Here is a 26,367-nt window from a genome sequence, read left to right as displayed (position 1 = left end):
GCCATCTCATCGTTGGTCATCCCCTTCTCCTCCTGCCCCCAATCCCTCCTAGCGTCAGAGTCTTTTCCAATGAGTCAGCTCTTTGCATGAGGTGGCTAAAGTACTGGAGTTTCAGCTTCAGCATCATTCCTTCCAATGAACACCCAGGACTGATCTCCTTTAGGATGGACTGGTTGGATCTCCTTGCAGTCCAAGGGACTCTCAAGAGTCTTCTCCAACACCACAGTTCAAAAGCATCAATTCTTCAGCGCTCAGCTTTCTTCACAGTCCAACTCTCACATCCATACATGACTACTGTTAACATATAAAATATATGTTTAGCCAGCAGTATATATACATGCATGTGTATATATATATATGTGTGTGTGTGTGTGTGTGTGTATCAATTAGTAGCAATATAAACATAAACAACCTCAGATATGTAGATGATACCACTCTAATGGCAACAAGTGAAGAGGAACTAAAGAGCCTGTTGATGAGGGTGAAAGAGGAGAGTGAAGAAGCCAGTTTAAAACTCAACATTCAAAAAACTAAAATCATGGCATCAGGTCACATCATTTCATGGCAAATAGATAAGGAAAAAATGGAAACAGTGACAGATTTTATTTTCTTGGACTCCAAAATCACTGCAGATGGTGACTGCAGTCACAAAATTAAAATACACTTGTTCCTTGGAAGAAAAGCTATGAGAAACCTAGATAACATATTAAAAAGCAGAGACATCAGTTTGCCAACAAAGGTCCATATAGTCAAAGGTATGTTTTTTCCAGTAGTAATGTATGGATGTGAGAGTTGGACCATAAAGAAAGCTGAGTGCCAAAGAATTGATGCTTTGGAACTGTGGTGTTGGAGAAGACTTTAGAAAGTCCCTTGGACTGCAAGGAGATCAAACCCATCAATCCTAAAGGAAACAAACCCTGAATATTCATTGGAAGGGCTGAAGCTGAAGCTGAAGCTCCAATATTTTGGCCACCTGATACGAAAAGTCATTGGAAAAGACCCTGATGCTGGGAAAGATTGAGGGCAGGAGAAAGCAGCAACAGAGGATAAGATGGTTGGATGGTATCACCAACTCAATGGGCATGAATCTGAGCAAACTTGGGGAGATGATGAAGGACAGGGAAGCTTGGCCAAGTGCTATTCTAAGCACTTTACATATTTTATGTTATTTCGTTGATTTAACCTAATATTTTGGATTTATTTGATTATATTTTCTATGTCAGAGAAACTAATATTAGCTGTACTTTTACATATGAAAAAACAGAATTTTGGAAAAGTTAAGTAATTTATCTCATTTTTGTCTCAAAATGACCATGAGGTCAAAAGGATATGATAAAACCAATAGAGGTGAGGCAGCATGGTGCTCTGGAAATAATGGCTACTTGTCATCAGACAGTCTTGGGATCAAATACTGGCTCTGCCACTTCCTAGCAGTCCAGTTTCCTCTATTGTAAATAATAATGGATTGGCCCAAAAGTTCATTTGGGTTTTTCATTACATCTCATGGAAAAAGCCAAATGAACATTTTGGGCAGCCCAATATACCAATACCAATACAGCAATGGCTGTTATGAAGCTGGCATGAGATTAATGTAAACAAACACCCAGTCCTATGCCTGGCATGCAGCAGACCCTCAGCAGATGTCACCCCTTCCTCATGGGGACCTGAGAAGAGGAGGCAGGTAATCTGCTTTGTAAACTATAAGGCACTCTACAAACACATAGGGTCTTCTTTTCCCAGTTCAGGTTCTTACAGGGCCTGGTCAGGCACCACTGCCTCCCTCTTTGTTTCAGACAAGGAGCCTGAGCTTCAGAGGGAGGGAGTGATCACCCAAAGACAAGAAGCTCAGAGGCTTGGCTAGTGGTTCTGGATCCCCCGGTCAGCCACCTTAGCTGCTTGCTTGGCATCTCACTTCCAGCTTCCTTCTTCCCCCGTCCTTGCAATAACCTCTCCCAGTGCCATCCGGATTGTACCACCTCCTTTACTGGCAGCCATCTGTCAGTTACTAATCCTGGCAGCAGCCCTATTCCCCCAGCTGATCAGATGCAACAATTTTGTCCTTGTTTGTGAAAAGACAATAGCCTTACTATTGATACTTTATCCCTGGCAGCCCAAACTCCCATACCTGCTCCGTCTGTGGGCAGCAGACAGAGGGCAGGGTCACCATCCCTTTTACAGATGAGGCCTGAAGCACAGAAGTCTGTAGTTCTCAAGTGCTCTCTCCATTGACCCTGCCTTCACCCAAAAGGAGTCTGAGTGGTGCTGAGTGTATCAATGGACTCACTGCTGTACTGCAGGTTTTCAACCAGCTCTTTAGTCTTTGGCAGAGATTTTGAATGCCTTCCACCACCTTTTCAAGGTCACCTCCAAACTCCTCAGCATGACATTGACAATTCTCCATGACCTGGCTCTTGCCACTCACTATATGCCAGTTCCACACACAACCTAATCCCTGGAAGAACTCTCTTCTTCCCACCGCTGGGCTTCTGCATCTGCTGCTTCTCTGCCTAGGAGGTCTTGTGCCTACTCCTTGCCACCTGGCAAACACCCGCTCCTCTCCCAAGGTTCATTTCAAGTACCTGCTCTGGGCCAACGGATGTTCAAACTGCTGCACAATTGCACTCATCTCACACACTAGCTGCTCAAAATCCTCCAAGTCAGGCTTCAACAGTACATGAACCAAGAATTTCCAGATGTTCAAACTGGATTTAGAAAAGGCAGAGACACCTGAGATCAAATTGACAGCATCCACTGGATTATAGAAAAAGCAAGAGAGTTCCTGAAAAACACCTACTTCTGCTTTATTCACTACACGAAAGCCTTTGTGTGGATAATAACAAACTGGAAAATTCTTCAAGAGATGGGAATACCAGCCCACCTTATCTGCCTCCTAAGAAATCTGTATGCAGGTCAAGAAGCAATAGTTAGAACTGGACATGGAATAACACACCGGTTCCAAATTGGGAAAGGAGTATGTCAAGGCTGTATATTGTCACCCTGATTATTTAACTTCTATGCAGAGTACATCATGCAAAATGCCAGGCTGGATGAAGCACAAGCTGGAATCCATATTGCTGGGAGAAATATGAATAACCTCAGATATGCAGATGACACCACCTTTATGGCAAAAAGCAAAGAAGAACTAAAGAACCTTCTGATGAAAGTGAAAGTGGAGAGTGAAAAAGCTGCCTTAAAGCTCAACATTCAAAAACCGAAGATCGTGGCATCCGGTCCCATCACTTCATGTAAATAGATAGGGGAAAAGTGGAAACAGTGACAGATTTTATTTTCTTGGACTCCAAAATCACTGCAGATGGTGACTGCAGCCATGAAATTAAAAGACGCTTGCTCCTTGGAAGAAAAACTATGACCAACCTAGACAGCATATTGAAAAGCAGAGATATTACTTTGCCAACAAAGGTCCATCTAGTCAAAGCTGTGGTTTTTCCAGTAGTCGTGTATGGGTGTGAGAGTTGGAGCATAAAGAAAGCTGATTTCCAAAGAACTGATGCTTTTGAACTGTGGTGCTGGAGAAGACTTTAGAGTGTCCCTTGGACAGCAAAGAGATCCAACCAGTCCATCCTACAGGAAATCAGTCCTGAATATTCATTGGAAAGACTGATACTGAAGCTGAAGCTCCAATACTTTGGCCACCTGATGCAAAGAACCGACTCACTAGAAAAGACCCTGATGCTGGAAAGATTGGAGGCAGGAGGAGAAGGGGATGACAGAGGATGAGATGGTTAGATGGCATCACCGACTCAATGGACATGAGTTTGAAGAAGCTCTGGGAGATGGTGAAGGACAGGGAATCCTGGCGTGCTGCAGCCCACGGGGTCACAAAGAGTCGGACATGACAGAGCAACCGAACTGAACTGGGACCCTGGCCCACTCTCTTCAGCCCCCTGCCTTGAGTCTGCATTGTGGGTTGCTCAACAGTCATCTTTTTCGCCCTGATTTGTTGCATGTTTGTTTTGCATTTTTTTGTTCTCCCTTTAAACCTGAGCTTTTTGAGGCCCAGGGCTGGATCTTAGAGTGCCATTTTCTGCATTTGTGAAATGGGCATTGTCCCTTGTGGGACTGTTTGAGGAGCAAGCTCTGTCTTGGCTTAGAATACTAAATCTGAGTTCAGAAAGAGGAACCTCCAGTTCACACAGTCAGCAAAGTGCAGGAAGAGCTTTGAAGTTGGGTCTCCCAAGCCTTTACCCTCTCAGGGGTGGGAAGCACTAGAAGGCCAAGCTTCTTACCTGGAAGAACTCAGTGCTCAGGCTGCCCCACAGCATCCAATGTGCGTGTGCAGGTGAGACAACACAGGCTCAGGGGGTGAGGTGGCTCACCCAGGACCACACAGCTAATTCATGGCGGATGTGGCCCTGGGGCCTGTCTCCCAGGTCCTGCTCTTCCTCTGTCCCCATCTCTGTAACTGTCCCTTGAGACACACAATTCATCCTTCTGAGACAGCTGAACGCAAGCAACATTCCCCCACTTAGCCAGTGAGAAACGGAGGCAGGGTCTTCCCTGAGGGTCTCCCAGCCCCCTGGGGACACCCCAGACTACAGCTGCACGGGGCTCAGCTCAGGCTCTCTTCCCCAGACCCAGGTCTCAGCTGGACCCCTCCCCAGCCTCCCTTGTTCTGGGGAGGGCAATAGAATCTAAGGCCTGGGAGGATGAGAACCTTTGGTTCTGTTAACTCTTTTTCCCCATTAACTGGCTCAGTGACCTTGAGCAGAGGACAGACATGCGAGGCCTGGTCATCCCCATCTGGCTGGGACCTCGGTTCCGCAGCCGAGCTGCTGCTGCACCTGCTGCTGGGAGCACAGTGAAGTCCTGTTGTGGCAGAGCTCGGCGTGGGTGGCATTTAGGGGGCAGGGCTGTGACTTTCTCAAGGCTCTGCTTGGGGGTGGGGGGGCTGCTTCTGCAAACCCCCACTCTTGGCCTCTGGGCAGCTGAACTGTCCTCCCTCTGAAGCTCCAATGTGAGAGGTCAAGGCCACTCCCGCATGGTCCTGTATGAGCGTGTGTGTGAACTGGGTCTCTGGAGCCTCGCTGCCTGGAACTAAAGCTCAGCCCTGCCACTCGGTACAGAGTGACCTTGGGGATGTTCCACAACCTCTCCGTGTCTCAGTCCCTTTTTCTCAAAAGGGAAATAATAATAGGAATTCTGCCTCAGAGGGTTGTTGTGGAGATGAAATGAGCTAGTGTCCATAAAACATGTAAGATGATGCTTGGGGTGCAGTCAGCGCTGAGTAAGTACTCTTTATAGTGAGGGAGGCAGCATTAATGGGGCATCTTCCAGGTGCCCAGAATGCTTCCTCTGATCCTCACTGAGAACCCAAGCCCAGGTGCATGACTCCTGTACCAGGTGTGCTGCCTTCCTTCCTTGGCTCCTTCCCCAAAAGAGCCATTAGCTCACCCCTTGCATTTCCTGCTGGGAGGCCCGGCTGCAAGTCCGAAGTTTGGCCAGGACTTGATCTCAGGTCCAGGGAGTGTTCCTGCCCTGAAGCTTCCTGGAGTTGGTGAGACATGGCTCACTGCAAAGTCCCATCTGCAGAGCACTTGTGCACTCCAGGCCCTTTGTAAATGAATCCTTAAGCCCACTTGTGTGAAAGGCTGCCATGGAGAGGTACACGCCCCTCTGGAGGTGGCTGGGCAGTGGGCATAGCTGAAGTTTCAGACTTGAGCACGGCCACCAGGACACCTGAGTCAGAGTCCTATCGCTCTCATCTCCTCACTGGGACCCCCATCAAGTCCTTAACTCTCAGCCTGTTTCTCTGCCTATAAAGTGGCACCAACCTGGCCCTCCAGGGCCTGCTGTGAGGATTTATGGAGCCCCGCCCCAGCTGCCAAGGGGCCCACCAGGCCCTCCCTTGGAAGCTCACCCCTCAGGGGTGTCCTGTGGGGGCAGGCAAAGGACGGGGAGAACACACATGTGTGTCCACACACACACTCACAACCACCAGGACACCAAGACACACACTCACACACACACACACACACAACCACCAGGACACCAAGACACACACTCACACACACACACACACACACACACACACACAACCACCAGGACACCAAGACACACACTCACACACACACACACACACAACCACCAGGACACCAGGACACACACTCACACACACACACACACACACACAACCACCAGGACACCAGGACACACACTCACACACACACACACACAACCACCAGGACACCAGGACACACACTCACACACACACACACACAACCACCAGGACACCAGGACACACACTCACACACACACACACACAACCACCAGGACACCAGGACACACACTCACACACACACACACACACAACCACCAGGACACCAGGACACACACACACACACACACACACACCAGGACACCAGGACACACACTCACACACACACACACACAACCACCAGGACACCAAGACACACACTCACACACACACACACACACAACCACCAGGACACCAAGACACACACTCACACACACACACACACAACCACCAGGACACCAGGACACACACTCACACACACGCGCACACACACAACCACCAGGACACCAGGACACACACTCACACACACACACACACACAACCACCAGGACACCAAGACACACACTCACACACACACACACACAACCACCAGGACACCAGGACACACACTCACACACACACACACACACAACCACCAGGACACCAGGACACACACTCACACACACACACACACAACCACCAGGACACCAGGACACACACTCACACACACGCACACACACAACCACCAGGACACACACTCACACACACACACACACACAACCACCAGGACACCAGGACACACACTCACACACACACACACAACCACCAGGACACCAGGACACACACTCACACACACACACACACAACCACCAGGACACCAGGACACACACTCTCACACACACACACACAACCACCAGGACACCAGGACACACTCACACACACACACACAACCACCAGGACACCAGGACACACACTCACACACACACACAACCACCATGACACCAGGACACACACTCACACACACACACACAACCACCAGGACACCACGACACACACTCACACACACACACACACAACCACCAGGACACCAGGACACACACTCACACACACGCACACACAACCACCAGGACACCAGGACACACACTCACACTCACACACACACACAACCACCAGGACACCAGGACACACACTCACACACACACACACACAACCACCAGGACACCAGGACACACACTCACACACACACACAACCACCAGGACACCAGGACACACACTCACACACACGCGCACACACACAACCACCAGGACACCAGGACACACACACACACACACACACACACAACCACCAGGACACCAGGACACACACTCACACACACACACACACACAACCACCAGGACACCAGGACACACACTCACACACACACACACAACCACCAGGACACCAGGACACACACTCACACACACGCACACACACAACCACCAGGACACCAGGACACACACACACACACACACACACACACACACACACACACACACACAACCACCAGGACACCAGGACACACACACACACACACACAACCACCAGGACACCAGGACACACACACACACACAGGACACCAAGACACACACTCACACACACACACACACAACCACCAGGACACCAAGACACACACTCACACACACACACACAACCACCAGGACACCAGGACACACACTCACACACACGCGCATACACACAACCACCAGGACACCAGGACACACACTCACACACACACACACACACACAACCACCAGGACACCAGGACACACACTCACACACACACGCACACACACAACCACCAGGACACCAGGACACACACTCACACACACACACAACCACCAGGACACCAGGACACACACACACACAACCACCAGGACACCAGGACACACACTCACACACACACACACACAACCACCAGGACACCAGGACACACACTCACACACACACACAACCACCAGGACACCAGGACCAAGCACAAGCTAAGTCTGCCCACAGTGAAGTGGTGACCTTTGCCCCTTCCTCCCTCCTCTCTCTCACTATTTTCCTCCCTCCTCTATCCCGCAGCTCCTCTTTATCTCCTCCTCCCCGCTGTCTCCCATACAGCCTCATATATGCAGGAAACTAGATCCAGGAAGGGGTTGTCATAGGGCCTTTTGCTTTCCCAAGCTTATCTTTTCACCGGTGAGATGGGCGGAGTTGGAGAAGGGAGGGTTAGAACTTAGACTCTGTGAACGTCAGGCTCTCCGGGACCAGCCTTCCTGGGTTTCCATAATCTGGGTCCTTGGGCTCAGCTAAGGGCAGTCAGGGTAGAGCCTAGAGGACTCTTGTCACATGACCCACACTCAGCCCAGCAGAGACACCCCCCCAACCTGACCCCAAATGTCCTGCTTCAAGCCTGGGCTTGTCCCACTGTGTATCCTTCCTCTTAGCAGAGAAGAGCAGCAATACTTTACACAGAACTCTCTAGAGAAAAATCATGCAGGCATATATCCAAATAATTTGCAAATCCCATGCAAATAGACTCCTGGCTCGTCCCATCTTAGTTTCATGGAAAAGATGGGGATTTTTTTACCACTTTGAAACAAGTAGAACTGGACCTGAATCCCAGTCAGGCCCCTGGGAGACTCTCAGCAAATGATGTCACCACCCTGACTTGGTTTCTCTGTCTGAAACATGGAATTAATCCAGCTACTGAACATAGTACCTGTCACCGGACCATCTCTCTTTGCAACTGTACCGCACGGCTTGTGGGATCTTAGTTCCCTGACCAGGGATTCAGCTCATGCCCTCAGCAGTGAAAGCATGGATCTCTAGCTGTTGGATGGCCAGGAAATCCCCTGGTCCATCTTTATTCATTCATTTCACATGTATCTACTGAGCATTTGCCTTGCCCCAGTGCTGAGCTGGGTGCTGACAAAATCCTGGCCAAGAGCTAGAGCTGTGTCCTTGCCCTCCTGGAAGATAGACGGAAGATAGATTCGCACAGCAGATGCCAGCCTCAGTCCCCCACACTCAGAGGTACTGAAACTACAACTTTCCTTACGTTTCTAAAACTGAACTCAGTTTCCATTTCGAGGCCCATTCTGCCAGGGGCCAGAAACTTAACCTCTGTAATCTTGGTGTCACCTTTCCCCAAGGTTGTATGGTTTAAGCCAAGACTTCTGCTGCTCCTGGGGGTGGTGGACAAGTAGGCTTCTCACCAGTGTCATCATCTATCTGCTACGCTTACCTTCCATCAGTGGCATCCTTGTGACTCTCTGGGTCTTGGTCAGTGCAGAGCCCCTGCAGGTCACCACCACACCAGACCCTGGTTCCTGACTGCAAGCCTCTTTATCTTTGCTGGCTCTCTGCTAGGTTTGTGCCCCTACTACCGCCTTTTCCACCTTCAGGACATCCATCCATTATTATTATTACTTCCCTCCAAACCGCATTCCAGGCTGCAGCCAGGGGAAACTATCTCCAAAGGCCAGATCTGACCCTGACCTTGGCAATGGCTCTCCTGAGCTGTTCATATTCTCTAGCAGGACCAACAAGCCCCCATTTACTTCTCCTGCTTCTCTCAACATCCTCCCACCCCACAGCTTCAGCCAAACCAAATAAGAGCAACTGAGTAAACAACACACTTCCTATGTGCTGGATACTTTGCTCACATTAACTAACTCAGATCCTTATAATACTATTCTTCTTCTTAATTGATGAGGAAACTGAGAAACAGGGAGTTTAAGGCCACAGATTTAGTCCAGTTTCAGTATCTGCGCCTTTAGTCATGAAGCTACGCCACCTGGAACTGAAGAGCTCTCTTAAGAAACAGGTTGTCTTCTGTCTCATCTCCTAATCTCTGTGTAAGACTTCCCCTGCCTGGAACACCATGTCCTGGCACCTCTTTCATCTGGTTCACTCTACTCATTCTTTAAGTTTCCACAACCCCTTCTTGACTCCCAGGCTGGGTCAGGAGACCCCGGGCTTCCTAGGGCTCCTTGTGCTGTTCCCATCAGAGCCTTTGTTGGTAGGAGCTGCTCCCCCACCCACCACCATGCACCTCTCTGAGCAGGAACCTATTACACATCTTGGAATGCCAAGCTGCTCCTGGCATGGACCTGACCCTGTGAATGTTTATAGAAAGAGGAATTATCAGCTCAGCTAACACTCTACTTTGTCCAGGTCAAATGAATTCCTGGGGCTAATCTACCAATGGGCATTTATTGGGCATCTGATGCGTGCCTGGCTCTGTACAGCGGGAGAAATAGCAATATTGAGCCTTTAGTTGTGGTTTGCTTGGTGCAGGTCATCGTGGCCAGGTAAGGTTGGCACAGGGCAGTGAGGTCGGCCACCCAGCTTCCATTTCCAAACTCTGCCACTTTTCCTCCTCTTCCTCCACCCTCTCTAGCCCCCAGTCCTGCTTTCTTCCACCTTCCTGATGAAGGATCTGCAACCTTGTTTACTGAAGGGGCAGAGACTGATCTTCAGGGGGTGGATTGTGTCTCCCAGAAGGAGGAAGTGTACTCTCCTCATTTGACAGATGAGGATCCTGGTACTTTGAGGGAAAGGAATGAAGTAGGTGGAATCATAACCTGTCATTGTGGGATGCATCCTTGGGAATTACTGTGTTCTTTCATCTAACTTTAAAGATAAGCCAAAACTAGAACCCAGGTTCTCTGAGTCCTGGTTTTTTGGCGTCTCCAGTTCACTTTCCTTGTTCCCAGATCCCACAGACCACAACACCTACTTCTAGGCTGCATTCTGATTTTTATTACCCCCACTGCGTTTCAACCTTTGATCTAAGTGACTTTATGAGAGCACATTACAATGTTCAGGTGCTGAGACCAGCAGTCAAAATGCAGGAGTTCTAAGTCAGTCCCACAGAATTCTTCCAGATCATTACCGCTATGTCAGGATGAGGAAACTTGTCAGAGAAAACTAACAACCAGTCCATGCAGATCTCCAAGTCGGCACACTCTGCTTCCTTGGTCCATTCCACACTTTTGGCCCATACTGGGGGATAGCATTTCCTCTCCACTCTTGCTCTGACATTTCTCCTCATTTTCCTCTTCACTTACCACCCCCTCCCCAAATAAAAGTGAAAGATCTCCCAATTTCCTCCTCAATGGGAAAGATTCCTGTTGAACTGAGTCTGACCTCTAGCCAAGAGCTGAGTCTAAAACTTCTGCTTTCCTTGCCCCATGCTCACTTTGGGTGGCTGCAGCCTCCAGTCTGGCTTTGTTTCCTCTCATCCCCTTATTAGCTGCCTAATCAGCAGCACAATTAATCTGCTCATCTGTGAAGGAGGATGGCTCACAATGAACTGCTCCATTTCCAGAAGCCATTCTCTGAGGCAGCATGGCCAGGCCCTGAGCACTGTCTGGCTCCTTGATGGAGGGCTGCCCTGGGAGCTGGGGTCAATTAGTGGACAGATTAAGCGATTATTAGCCCCTAACAAGGGTTCTTGGCATCATTACCCTGCCTATTTACTGGCAAACCACAGCTTTCATATGAAAACCAACAAATAAATTAGGGCATCTGGTCTACCGCCATGTCAGCTGTGCAGTAAATGATGTCCAACTGGCTCTCGGCTTCCAATGGATTCTCAGCCCAAGATATCCCTCCCTGGTCACAGCAGCTCTGGAACGTGCCACAGAGTGACTTATCATTCCAAGAGCTAAGGGCCTGCCACTGGGCACATGGATTGTTCTTAGTTACCCCGCTGCTTCCTCCTGTCTGGCTATCAAAACCTACCTATCTGTCAGGGCCCAGCTCTGAAAGAAAGCTTCTTTCTCCTTGATACATTTTCTGCTCTCTCCAGCAGGGGAAGAGCTCTCTCAGTTCTCCTTCTGTGCTTTTGGAAGGGTTGTGTGCTCTCCTGTCACTTTCCAGCATGGCAGGCGTCTCATGGAATGCCAGAGTTCCATTTTGTCTGTATTTTTCAGGTCTCCGAGGAATAAGTAGAAACATGGAGAGAAAGAGGGTTGGGGCAAAGACTCTGTTCTTGTTTTCTACCTCCTCCCCTGTAGATGTGTGCAGGCCATGGCCAGGACATCAACAAAGGTGGTGACAGGGTCAGGTTTGCGCTTCAGGACAATCCCTCTGGCTGTAGTGATAAGGGCATCTTCCAGAGGTTTTCACTGTCAACTAGGCCAGCTCTGGTTGCTCTCATCCGGGCCAGATTTGATGGTGGCCTAGAACAGAAGAGAGGCAGGGGGATGGAGATGAGGGGCAGATTTGCTAGTTTCAAAGAAGAGACACAGGGACTGCCTGACTATAGGAAAAGAGTCATGGAGGAGACAGTCCTAAATCTGGTGACCAGGAGGCAAGGTGGTATTTGTCCTAGTGAGACGCTGAGAAGGCAGCCAGCCCTGGGGTCTGGAAACAGAGGACCCTTTAAGTGGGGAAAGGAGTAGAGTTGGTGGTATCAACAAAACCTCCCTCTCTTTTTGTGACTTCTCTCTGTTTCCTGGTGTATCCATCAGCCGCATGAGGACTGAGACCTCTTAAGGTCTTCGGCCCCACAATCATCCAAACTAATGTCAGCCTTTAGCTAGCTGGTAGTGGACCCATTAGGGAGCAACTCTGCTTTTATTGTTCAGAATTATCCTGCCTCTCCCCTATCTCTATCTGTCAAGACTCCAAGGCATAGCTCACGTGCTGTCTTTTCCTGGAGGCCTTTCCTGTGCTCTTGAGCAGGACATGCTGTCCTCCAAGCCTTGAACTTCAATATTACATCTTGAGCTATGTCCTGGAAACAGAGATATTATTTGTAAAATTCACTGGGCAATACCTAATTCATAGCCATGTACCCACAGTGGCTAACAACGTAGGCCCCCAAATCACCTCTGATCTCACACTGTTTTTCCCAGCTGAGGAAAGGTGCTCCCTCCTTCCTGAAATATGTTGACACTAACCCAGATGCTTCTTTTTTTTCCCCAGGGATCATTGACTTCCTCATAAGCCAGCACCCTATTGCTCGTGTCCTACGAGAACACCTGGTCTTCAAAATTGCACCCATGCTCAACCCTGATGGTGTCTATCTGGGCAATTACAGGTGAGGGATGGGGGAGAATGCTTGGATGGTGGTATGAAGGCAAGAAGAAAAAGGGGCTATGTTTTTGAGGAGGAATTTTCAGACTACCCGTGAGTTCATCGGCAGTTTCACCCCAGCTCCTGAGGATGTGATGAGCTGGTCTCGGCTAGTTCATGCAGTCATGTGAGGTCACTTGCTGGAGTTTCCTGGGCAGTTTGCTGGATCAGGAACCAGGAGACCTAGTATCAGTTTTGGTGCCTACTTCCTGTGTAACCTTGGAGAATTCACTTTCCCTCTCTGATGCACTGCAGTTTCTCTTGCATAATTAAGATCATAATTACTTACCTGGCAGGGCACTTGTGAGCATCAGTGCTCACAAAGAAACAGTGGCGATGAATGTGCTTTTGAGCATATGGTGGTAATGACAGTTACCATTTTGTTTCTGGATTTCTTCTTGGAGATTATTAATGAAGGAGAGCCGCAGCCTGCATCATGTGGGTAGCATTTCTCTTTGGTGTGAGCATACTGGCTGGCCCCACACTCACTCATGCACTTTACATCTTGAACTCTTTCTCCTGGCTTAGCCGCATAATTTACAGCTGAAAATTCCACTGCCCGGGGAACCATCTGCTGAGAGAACATTGAATCCTCTGAGAGAGAGTGTGTTATTAGCCTTATTTCACCTTTGAGGCAACAGACTGGGCCAAAGTCATACAACCAGTAAATCATTGACTAACTTCACTGCCCTAATTGTACAGCTTGAGAGCTGATTGGTCCTAGAATTCCTAAGGTAACATTCAAGCTCCCCAGCTTTGATGTAAGACTCTGTGTGACCTGTTGCCTAACCCCCCACCCTCTAGCCTTAGAATCATTGCTCTGGCATTCTAAGGAAAGCCTGGTTCCTTACACAGGTCCTGTTGGGGCCTGATACCTCACCTTCATAAAGGCCCTCTGTCCAGGTCTTCCTAGTCCCGTCCTCCTCTCACTTTGTGTGTTTTTGTGTTAGTTGCTCAGTGGTATCCAACTCTTGGTGACCCCATGGACAGTAGCCCACCAGGCTTCTCTGTTCATGGAATTCTCCAGACAAGACTACTGGAGTGGATAGCCATTCCCTTCTCTAGGAGATCTTCCCAACTCAGGGATCAAACTCAGGTTTCCTGCACTGCAGGCAGATTCTTTACTCTCTGACTACCAGGGAAGAGCCCCCATCTCACTAATCCTTCCTTGCAACTCAGTTTGTACCTTTTCTTCTGAAAAACATCCCCCAACCCCCCAAAAAGAATTGGCCATTCCCTTCTCTGAGCTCCCACAGGCCTGGCTATTGAATGTGTCTTACCCCATTGCAAGGACCCCATGGTCCTAAAACCACCAGAGGGAAAACATTGAGCCTTAATTGTCCTTGTGTTCCCCAGTGCCTATCATCAGGGGTCAGCACATAGTAGATGCTCAAAAAGAATTTGGTGGATACAAGTACATAAAAAAAGAGATGACTTTCCTGATGAAGGCACGGGGGTTCAGAGATCAAATGGGACTTGCCCAAGGTCAGTGGCAGAGCTCAGAGCAGAACCCACATTTCCTGACATCCTATCAGGTCCTTTTGGAACAGAGCTGGTTTAATGCTTTTCCAGAGTGTGGCAATTGGGTCCACAGAAGCTTCCTAGTACCCCTGGGTATGAGTTAGACAGAACCCATGGGATTCATGATGCCTTAATTAAAGACAGTTTTGCTTCCTCTTAATTGGCTCAAGTAATGGTTCATTAGCACTGGCAGGTTTTATGGCTGCTGCAGGCCTGGGAGCAGTGCCTTTCCACCTTTCCTGGACAGAATGCAATATTGGCGATAATGGTGGTGGAAGGACCATTTGATTGATGTTAACATTTCTGTTTAATTACAAGAGCAGCCATGGTCAGAGAGAGGTCAGTACTGTCCATTCCACATACTTATTTATGTCATCATCTGCTGTCCTGGGATGACCAGTTGGAAAGAGGTCTCTGACCTTGGCCAAAATGCCTTCTCTTTCTGGGCTTCAGATGGCCAGTGGGGGTGGTGATGGGGAGGTAACTGCTTTTTATATGTCCCCAAGCTGTCCAAGTTTTGTGATTTGGGCCTTTCAGGATAAAAGAATTCCACCCCCTCAGAAATGGTCCTGTACTGAAGTTTAAAATCTCAGCCTTCTCCCAGCGAGAGTATGTGATTCTCATTATAAGAGTTGAAGAAAATCTATAACCACAGGCATTAATCCTGTTGCCAGAACAGCTCTGAGTAGCAACAAAAAGCCAGTCAATCATGAAAATTCCCCATTAAATATTTGGGGGATGTGAAAAATAATAATCAAGTCTACAAAAGGAGAGTTTCAAGGTACCTTAGAGGTTCTGTAGGCCAACCCCTCACAGAGCTACCCTACCAGCCACAGCTCAGTGTCCCATGGTTTGGTGGGACTTGCCCAGGCATTACAGGGGAAGAATGGTTTTAGAGCTCAAGTAAATCTGGAAAGCATACACTTGCTGCTGCTGCTAAGTCGCTTCAGTCGTGTCCGACTCTGTGCGACCCCAGAGACGGCAGCCCACCAGGCTCCCCCATCCCTGGGATTCTCCAGGCAAGAACCCTGGAGTGGGTTGCCATGTCCTTCTCCAATGCATGAAAGTGAAAAGTGAAAGTGAAGTCGCTCAGTCGTCTCCGACTCTTTGCGACCCCATGGACTGCAGCCTACCACGCTCCTCCATCCATGGGATTTTCCAGGCAGGAGTACATACACTTAGGCAAAGTTAAAAACTCTCTTCTACACTAAGCTTTTTCCATTTTGAATATGCTAGTTAACAGGAATCCCAAGAGGGGAATATAGTGTTCAGTGTTTCCCAAGGAAACCTCTTTCCCCACCACCCCTCACCTGCTCTACCACCACCTTCATACCACCCTGTCCCCAGGGAGGTTAGGGATTATAAAACACCTGGAAAATGCCAGTCCAAGAATTCTGCCCAGTGCCATGTCAGGCACTCACATGATTGTCTCAATGCTAGCAGCAACTCTGTGAAGAAGGATCTTTGTGAAGCTTTCTGTGCTTGCAAATAATAAAAATCTACTCCTTGCCCTCCAAATGCCTCTTCTCCCCCCACCCCTCCTCCTCTTTTTCCTTCTCTTTTTCTTCTCCTATGCTAAAGAACCATGTAATCGAATCTAGAAAGAGGCATCAGATTTCCCAGCTTTGACCATGCAAAGGTGTCTGATTCTTTGTGACCCCATGGACTACACAGTCCATGGAATTCTCTAGGCCAGAATACTGGAGTGGATAGCTGTTCCCTTCTCCAGGGCATCTTCCCAACCCAGAGATCGAACCGGGCTCTGCTATATTGCAGGTGGATTCTTTACCAGTTGAGCTACCAAGGAAGCCCTATATTTAATAATACAAGTACCAACACCATGGTATTTATAGTAAAATAGACAAGGTGCACTCTAGCATTTAATGGGCAATGATGACACCTGTCCTATGATAGATGATGTACTTTATATAAAAGAGCAGCAGTGTTTACTTACTAGACTCCTATGTGTGCTCCCAGACTCTGGATTATGGGAGGGGTAGAGAGAACCAGAGTTACAGCAGCCACAATACACTCTCTGGCAGCCTTCTATAACAGGAGCTGGTGTAACAGGAGATAGCAACAGTATTATGGTATCTAAAGAAAACACAGGCCAACTATACTGTCTGTCTGACTTTTGCTGTTTAGCTCCTAAGTTCTATCTGACCCTTGAAAACCCATGGACTATAGCCCACAAGCCTCCTCTGTCTGTGGGATTTTCCCAGGCAAGAATACTGGAGTGGGTTGCCATTTCCTTCTCCAGAGGATCTTCCTGACCTAGAGATCAAACTTCTGTCTCCTGCATTGACAGGTGGATTCTTTACCACTGAGTCACCAGGGAAACCCTGTCTTTGCTGTCTCTGTCTCACTTACTACACTCTAATAACACTGGCCATTTTCTTCAGTTTAGGTCTGAGGTTTAAGGCCACTTCACAGAAAGGCCAGGCTTCCCTAGTGGCTCAGAAGATAAAGAACCTGCCTGCAATGCGGCAGATATGAGTTCAATCCCTGGGTCAAAAAGATCCGCTGGAGAAGGGAATAGAAGCCCAGTCCAATATTCTTGCCTGGAGAATTCCATGGACAGAAGAGTCTGGCAGGCTATAGTCCATGGGGTCAGAAAGAGTCAGACATGACTGACTAATACATGCATGCACACACATACAAACACATGTATGCACACACAAACACACACACACACACACAGAAAGGCTGCCTAGATTCTCCAATATAAATCAGGTTTCCCATTACACTCTTTCAGAGCACTCTGAATTATCCTTTCACAGCCCTCTCCCCAGTTTGTAATCATGTGCTTATTTATTGAATGACTGTCTCCACCTCTAGATCGTAAGCTCCCTGAAGTCAGGACTTTATCCCCAAAGCCTGGCACAGTTTCCAGGACAGAACCAGCCTTTGATATATAACTATCCAAATGAGTCAATAAACTCCAGAGCAGCGCTTAGTAACTAGGAAATGGCACAGGGGCTTCCTTAATGGCTCAGACATTTAGAAACCTGCCTGCAGTGCAAGAGATATGGATTTGATCTCTGGGTTGGGAAGATCCCCTGGAGCAGGAAATGGCCACCTGCTCCAGTATTCTTGCCTGGAGCTGTGTTCACAGGTAGAGCAATCATCACCAGATGCCCTCAGCTCCCAACCCTTTACTTTCAGCAACTCAGCCTCCTAACCCTAGTTGTTTTGACCTTATGCTATTGTGACATAAACACTATAATGAGCTGCTCTAATGATTTAGTGAACTTTGGGTTCAGAGCCACACTTACTTCTTGTACAGGGCATTACACTTAGAAACCACCTTGGATCATTACCACAACTATTTGAGAAAGGAAAGTCAGTTTTTATTATATCCATTTGAGCAAAGGGGAAACCAAGTCTGCAGAGGTGAAGAGCTGTGTTTAAGGTCCCTTGGTGTGTTCAGGGCTCTCTACACTGCCAGACACTGCCTGTGTCCTACAAGCTGGAGACAGAAGCGGAGAACTAGCAGGCTAGCTTTCCCTACTCTCTGGAGCCTTCTCATCCTGAGGCAAGACCCTTCTCTCCCCAGCTTCAGTTCCCCTCTGCCCTCTTGGAAGAGGAAAACGAAGTGCAGGATACTTATCATTTAGCAGAGGCGCTGGAGATGGGCTCTGTCAAGAATGGCACAGCCGCAGCACAGATGAACCGGGGCACGTTATGCTAAGCGAAATAAGCCAGACACAGAAAGACAGATATTTTATGATTCCACTAATGCGAAGTACTTAGGAGTAGTCAAAATCATAGAGACAGAAAGTAGAATGGTGATTTCCAAGGGCTGGCTGGTGGAGCTGGGGGAGGAGAGTTATTGTTTAATGGATATAGAGTTTCAGTTTTAGGAGAGGAAAAGGTTTGGAGATAGCTGGTGGTGATCGTTGCACAACATTGTGAACATACTTAATACCACTGAATTGTACACTTAAAAATGATTAAAATGGTACATTTTGTGTTATGTGCATTTTATCACAATGTAAAAATAGTGGTATAACGTATCAATGCAATTTGAGCATATTTGGAGAGGTTTAGGAGGGGAATCTCAGGCCTGGAAGGATAGAGGGATAAACACTGTAACTTCAGGTACTTATAGAGACAAGAGTTACAAGGCAGAGGTTGGCAGGCCTTTGGTGTCCAGGGTGACGGGCTGAGTAGGTCTGTGGTTGTTGGTGGCTCTCACCGTCCTGCAGTAGTTTGGCCATCCCTACACAGTGCCGCCCTTATTCTCTCTCTCCATCACCTCCTCCTCCCCATCACTTCCTTTGCACAGGAGACCCCTCCATCCCTACCTGTACCCCACGGGGCCTGGGTGATGTGCAGTTTTCCTTGCAGGTGAGAAACAGACTCTCCATCTCTATATGACAATATGAAACTCTGCATTACGTTTGCATTTCTTAATTAGGTGCTTGTCATTGTGTATTCCATAGAGTCACGTATAAGTAAACAGTCGTAGACCTTTGAATAAATTTATTGGTTTTATTTATGTTTCTGGGCATAAAAATCTATAATTACCAGGTACAGCCTCCGTATCACTGATATTTAATGACAATTACTTTTTGTTACCATAGAAATGAGTCCAACATAGTTACCCATAATTTCTCATTTCCCAAACCTCACACATGCTGAATTGCAACATTACCATAGTAATTGCCTATTAGTCATCATAAAATACACAGTTACCCAAAAGATATTAGGATGCTGTGAAATTTCTCATCTTTGGGAAGCCTCAGTGCTTCTTGAGAGTACGGAGATGGGGGAGAGGAGCAGACCTCCACGGGTGGTACAGAAATGATTCAGCTTTATCGCACGGCTCTGCAGACCCCGCAGTAGAAACGGATGCTGCTACAACCCGCAGACATGCAACACATTCTGTCTGTTGGCCCTGGTGAGCTTTATGTAGCAAAGAATGCTCCAGCACAGTAAATCCAATTTAACTAAGGTTTGTCAAGGGCCTGCTGAGTGTCAAGCCCTGTGCTGCGCCTTAGGGAAGCAGATGGAGATCAGAGGCAGCCTTTGGCAATAAGAGGCCCAGTATTTGTACTAGAGGGGTGTGTGTCATGCTGCGGAAGCCTGGACATCATCAGAGCTAGTGTCTAAGTGCCTACTAACCACACATTATATATATCATCCCTGGTAACACTCAAAACAACCCTGAGGTGGAGGTAGTATTATGGCCCCTTTTTAATTAGGGAAGCAAATTGAGGCCCAGAGATACCAAAGAACTTGCCCCGGGTCCCTTAGCAGGAAGGGTCAGATCAGGGTTATGAATCCAAGCTGGCCAGGCCTAGCCGGCTACAAATTAAATCCATGGCTACACTGTATCGTGAAAGCAGGGAGTGCTTCCTTCTGACTAGGGGTGATGAGGGAAGGTTTTTGAAGAATGTATACAGTCCACCAGACATAGAAGGGATATACAGAGAGATTTTTACAGCAATCATCATTACATATGGCAGAGGGTAAAGCACCAGGGGAGGTATTTCCAGCACACACATACACACACTTACAAACAACACACATGTAGATACACACATAGGGACACACGCACGTGCATGCACAGACGCTGTAACCAACCAACCCCGCTCACCTCAATAGCCAAAGAAGGAAGCATTCTCAACTGTCCAAAATAGAATGGAAAACAAAATTAGCTGCGTAAAAAATGTGCGTCAGTATTCTATTTGTTCTTCGACAAGCATGAAACTGTGCGTTTTTCATCAACGGGAAGTGAGCACAAAGATCCACTGCAAGTTGCCTCACCAGTTGGTATCTGCAAGCCCCTTCTCACTCTGCCTCCTTCCCTACACAGGCCACATGCCCGCAGCCCCCCGGCCACCCACCACCACCTTGCCGCCTCTCTCAGCCTCGTCAGCCTTGAAGTGGGATGGGGCCTCAGAGAGAGCTTATCCAGGGCCCCACCTAGGGCAAGGGAACCTTGAGAAGCGCCACCCTGATGCCAGCTCTGACTATTAGAGGGTGTTTATATCCACGCTAATGGAGAAGGAAATGGCAGCCCACTCCAGCTCTCTTGCCTGGAGAATCCCAGGGGCAGCGGAGCCTGGCAGGCTGCTGTCTATGGGATCGCACAGAGTTGGACACGACTGAAGCGACTTAGCAGCAACAGCATATCCACGCTAAACCTGTCAGCCATCATTTCTGCTTTCTGCCCCGAAGGATTAATCAGGCTCGACCCATCTTCTACGTGGTAGCATTTCAGCTATTTGAGGATTGTGTGTCCCCACGTCTCCCCACTCCTCACTCACTCCAACCACCGTCAGCTCCCGTTCTCCTGGCTGAACATCCCCAGAGCTTTACAGCTTTTCATATGTGATCTGAAATCCAGTCCTCTCCCCGTCCTTCCTGCTGTCTTCTGAACATGCTCCAGATGTTTGTCACGGTCTATATTTGAGACATGGTGTGCAGGATGGTGGCTCAGAGGTTAAAGCATCTGCCTGCAATGCAGGAGGCCTGGGTTCAATCCCTGAGTCAGGAAGATCCCCTGGAGAAGGAAATGGCAACTCACTCTAGTATTCTTGCCTGGAGAATCCCATGGACGGAGGAGCCTGGTGGGCTACAGTCCACAGGGTCACAAAGAGTTGGACACGACTGAGCGATTTCGCTTCACTCACTTGTGCAGGATGAAAAGTTATAATGATGAGTGTTGATGATGATGATGATGGTGGCGATAGTCATGGTGATGGTGACGATGGTGCTGATGACGATGATGGTGCTGATGACGATGGTGGTGCTGATGACGATGGTGCTGATGACGATGGTGCTGATGATGACGATGATGGTGCTGATGACGATGGTGGTGCTGATGACGATGGTGCTGATGACGATGGTGCTGATGACGATGATGGTGATGACGATGATGGTGCTGACGATGATGGTGCTGATGACGGTGGTGCTGATGACGGTGGTGGTGATGATGACGATGGTGCTGATGACGATGGTGCTGATGACGATGGTGCTGATGATGACGATGGTGGTGCTGATGACGATGGTGCTGATGACGATGGTGGTGCTGATGAAGATGGTGGTGATGATGAAGATGGTGGTGATGATGACAATGGTGCTGATGATGACGGTGGTGCTGATGACGACGGTGGTGCTGATGACGACGGTGGTGCTGATGACGACGGTGGTGCTGATGACGATGGTGTGGATGACGATGGTGCGGATGACGACGATGGTGCGGATGACGACGATGGTGCTGATGACGACGGTGGTGCTGATGAAGACGGTGGTGATGATGACGATGGTGGTGCTGATGACGATGGTGCTGATGACGATGGTGCTGATGATGACGATGGTGCTGATGACGATGGTGCTGATGACGATGGTGCTGATGACGATGGTGCTGATGACGATGGTGCTGATGATGACGATGGTGGTGCTGATGACGATGGTGCTGATGACGATGGTGGTGCTGATGACGATGGTGCTGATGATGACGATGGTGCTGATGACGATGGTGCTGATGACGATGGTGCTGATGACGATGGTGCTGATGATGACGATGGTGGTGCTGATGACGATGGTGCTGATGACGATGGTGGTGCTGATGAAGATGGTGGTGATGATGAAGATGGTGGTGATGATGACAATGGTGCTGATGATGACGGTGGTGCTGATGACGACGGTGGTGCTGATGACGACGGTGGTGCTGATGACGACGGTGGTGCTGATGACGATGGTGTGGATGACGATGGTGCGGATGACGACGATGGTGCGGATGACGACGATGGTGCTGATGACGACGGTGGTGCTGATGAAGACGGTGGTGATGATGACGATGGTGGTGCTGATGACGATGGTGCTGATGACGATGATGGTGCTGATGACGATGGTGGTGCTGATGACGATGGTGCTGATGATGACGATGGTGGTGCTGATGACGATGGTGCTGATGATGACGATGATGGTGCTGATGACGATGGTGCTGATGACGATGGTGCTGATGACGATGGTGCTGATGATGACGATGGTGGTGCTGATGACGATGGTGCTGATGACGATGGTGGTGCTGATGACGATGGTGCTGATGATGACGATGGTGCTGATGACGATGGTGCTGATGACGATGGTGCTGATGACGATGGTGCTGATGACGATGGTGCTGATGATGACGATGGTGGTGCTGATGACGATGGTGCTGATGACGATGGTGCTGATGATGACGATGGTGCTGATGATGACGATGGTGCTGATGACGATGGTGCTGATGACGATGGTGCTGATGACGATGGTGCTGATGATGACGATGGTGGTGCTGATGACGATGGTGCTGATGACGATGGTGGTGCTGATGAAGATGGTGGTGATGATGAAGATGGTGGTGATGATGACAATGGTGCTGATGATGATGGTGGTGCTGATGACGACGGTGGTGCTGATGACGACGGTGGTGCTGATGACGATGGTGTGGATGACGATGGTGCGGATGACGACGATGGTGCGGATGACGACGATGGTGCTGATGACGACGGTGGTGCTGATGAAGACGGTGGTGATGATGACGATGGTGGTGCTGATGACGACGATGGTGCTGATGATGATGATGACAGTAATGATGACAGTAGATGACGGTGGTAGTGATGACGATGATAATGGTGATGATAAATAGACTATTGAACCTCCTGGATCTGGCCTTATTCTAGGTATTTTGCATGTATTGTTTTATTTAATTCTTAGAACAACTGTATTATTATTCTCATTTTACAGATGAGGAGACTGAGGCATAGGTAGATTAGGTAACTCCCTTAAGTTCATAGAGCTAGCTAGTGGCACAGGAGAAGGAAGGAATCATCACAAGCCTAGTTCTGGGGACATACTCCTGGGCCTACTTGCCCATCGCTATCTGACATTGACCTCTTGTCAACCTCAGTCCTTCCACTTGCATTCCTGCTGAGTCACAACCCCCGCACGCCAACCGCCTCCCCCACCCTTCCTTCTCTGAGAACCTTACAAGAAAGCACAGACTGGGCAGAAATCACAGTGCTCCTTTGAACAAAGAGGAATCCAAGCCACAGAGAGGCTAGGTAACTTGCTCAAGGTCACACAGTCTGTGAGTCGCATAGGTTTCCAAGATGAAGCACAAGCGACACAGGGGCCAGACGAAGCCTCGCTTCCCAGAGACTCTCTCCCGTTTTACATAACCTGAGTGATGCTTCTACAGAGGCTGAAAGGACACCAGGTCTGGCAGCGTAATCAGGTGTCTAACCCACGAGTGCACACCGCCAAAACCAATTATTCAAATGAGCTTCCCAGCCAGGTTCCGCAGGAAAGGCCAGATGGCTAGACGTCCGTGGAGACTGCTCCCCATCTCTGTCCCTTCAAGTAGCCTTTCAAAGTTAGAGTTGATAGTGAGATGATTTTAATAATTGATTCTACAGTGGAGACAGGCCTCTGTGGGACAGTTACCCAGAATTAGGGGCTGAGGAGTCCAGAGGAGCAAAACATTGTAACAGAATCAAGAACTTCATGGGTCCCAGTCTTGGTTCCGAAACCACTGATGGAATAGCATCAGTTCCATGCCCAATCCTTCGGGGGCCCCCTATATACCATCAGAAGGAACCTGTACTCTTCAGCCTTGTCTTCAAGGTGGGCACAGCATTCAGGAAGCTCTTCCTCAGCTTCACCTCCCACTGTCTCCCTTGATGGTGTTCAGTGGCTCGGTGGACTCTTTGTGACCCCCTGGACTGCAGCATGCCAGGCTTCCCTGTCCTTGATTATCTCTCTTGCCCCATGGTCAAATGCTCACTCAGCAAGTACTTTGTCCCAAGCATCAACTGGGGACCTGTGGTGGGCTTGGCCCATGCTTGCCCTCAGGGGAGCAGCTGCCGGTGAGATGGATCTTGAGGGGTGAGTGGGTGTCAGCCAGATAGAGAGACTGGCACCACATTCTCAACCAAAAGAATAATACTGTTAAGTAACAAAAGTGATTATAATAATATAAGCATGAATGGAATTTTATAAGTTGTCAGACCCTATTCTAATAATTTTTAGTGATCATCCCCCCTGAAGATGTAGGCGTGATAACTCATCATGCTTCTGCCCCCACTCTCAGCCTACTACCACCCATGTAGGAGGAGATACAGGGATCAGAAAGACTGGGCTGCTGGTCTAACAGTGTCTCCCATTCTAATAAACTTTGTTTCTCTTTCAAAAAAAAAGAAAGAAAGAAAGAAAGAAAGATAGAGGTCAGAATGTTAGCTTTATTATTGATAGAAGTAGGATTTGGAAGGCATAGCTTGTATCTGTAGCTAAAATTGGCCTTCTTATACTTCACTCCAAAATTCAGCTTCCCCACCATCCACAATTAAAAGATGCTTGCTTCTTGGAAGTAAAGTTCTGACGAACCTAGATAGTATATTAAAAGGCAGAGATATCACTTTGCCAACAAAGGTCTATCTAGTCAAAGCTATGGTTTTCCCAGTAGTCATGTATGGATGTGAGAGTAGGACCATAAAGAAGACTGAGTGCTAAGGAATTGTCTCTTTTAAACTGTGGTGCTGGAGAAGTCTCTTGCGAGTCCCTTGAACTTACAGTGTATGTTCACACACTGAACAAAGGCTAAGGGGGAAGGTGGAAGCTGACAAGCCTAGCTACTTGGGGATTTTACACCAGCATGCAGAAGGGATTGCATTTTGTAACGAGCTCATAAGACATATAATATGCAAGGCTTGTGTGTAGAAACTGGGGGACATGATGAAAGAAGCTGGAGGAATAAGTAGGGACCAGTTTGTGGAGGATCCTGAGTGTCACACCAAGAATGAAACCATAAGACCAGCTAACATGTATGTAGCACTTATCTCAAACAAGGCAGTATGCCCAGTGTTTATATGACTGATCTCATTCAATCCTTTAAACAACCCTCTGAGGCAGGCAGAATCCATATTTTGCAGATCAGGTCTGAGGCCCAGAGAGGTTAAACCGCCAGCTGACCCATGGCCACACCAGAATCTTACTCAGGCAACATGGCTCTGGAGTCCACATTTGCAACCAAAGCCACTTCTCAGGTTCAGACCAGGTGGGCAAGGGTCTTGGCAGTTTCCAGATCTGTGAAGAGCTAAAGGACTTTTCTTCCCTCCATTTCTTCCTCTGCCACTTTTCAGTAAAGAAATGGAAATAGCTAATTCCTAGCCCCAAGTGCCAGGGTTTTTCCCAGGTAGCTCAGTGGTAAAGAACCTGCCCGCCAACGCAGGAAGATGTGGGTTTCGTCCCTGGATTGGGAAGATCCCCTGAAGAAGTAAATGGCAATCCACTCCGGTATTCTTGCCTGGAAAATCCTGTGGACAGAGGAGCTGGTGGGCTACCGTCCATGGAGTTACAAGGAGTCAGACTCAACTTAGTGACTAAACAACAAGCCTCAAAGGTCTTTAGACAATGTGCCCTCTTGAGCCTTTAAAATGGTTCTCTACTCTTTGTCAGTGTTCTTTATAGAGAGAAAAATAATCCATCAGTTCTGGAATTGACTTTCAACTCTACCCTTACATAGCTGTGTGACCTTGGCATTAGTTTTCCCATCTTTGAAATATGGAAATTGAGTTTTATGAAATCTCAGATCCTCCTGATTGGTGACTGGCTTTCAGAATTGCTTTCAGTTTCAGTGTGGAAATCCCCCCAAGTCCAGCAGGAGCCTAGAAGGGGGCTGCTGAATCCCAGAGTACATGCTCTCCCCAGG

At 48.4% G+C, this 26,367-nt stretch overlaps 1 protein-coding gene across 2 annotated transcripts in view; it reads left to right on the top strand.

Annotated features, from left to right (window-relative positions):
• The window catches only part of AGBL4 (AGBL carboxypeptidase 4), a 1,492,749-nt gene that overhangs the window by 1,337,118 nt on the left and 129,264 nt on the right, over positions 1–26,367 (top strand). For both annotated transcript variants that reach the window (XM_060408815.1, XM_060408814.1), the window contains exon 8: positions 12,996–13,110. In XM_060408815.1, coding sequence (XP_060264798.1) covers positions 12,996–13,110 — 115 coding nt within the window. The remainder of the gene's footprint in view (positions 1–12,995; positions 13,111–26,367) is intronic.

The sequence above is a fragment of the Ovis aries genome, chromosome 1 (assembly GCF_016772045.2).
Source record: "Ovis aries strain OAR_USU_Benz2616 breed Rambouillet chromosome 1, ARS-UI_Ramb_v3.0, whole genome shotgun sequence".
Taxonomy (NCBI): domain Eukaryota; kingdom Metazoa; phylum Chordata; class Mammalia; order Artiodactyla; family Bovidae; genus Ovis; species Ovis aries.
Note: the sequence above shows the minus strand (reverse complement) of the source record. Positions and strands in the feature narration are given on the sequence as shown.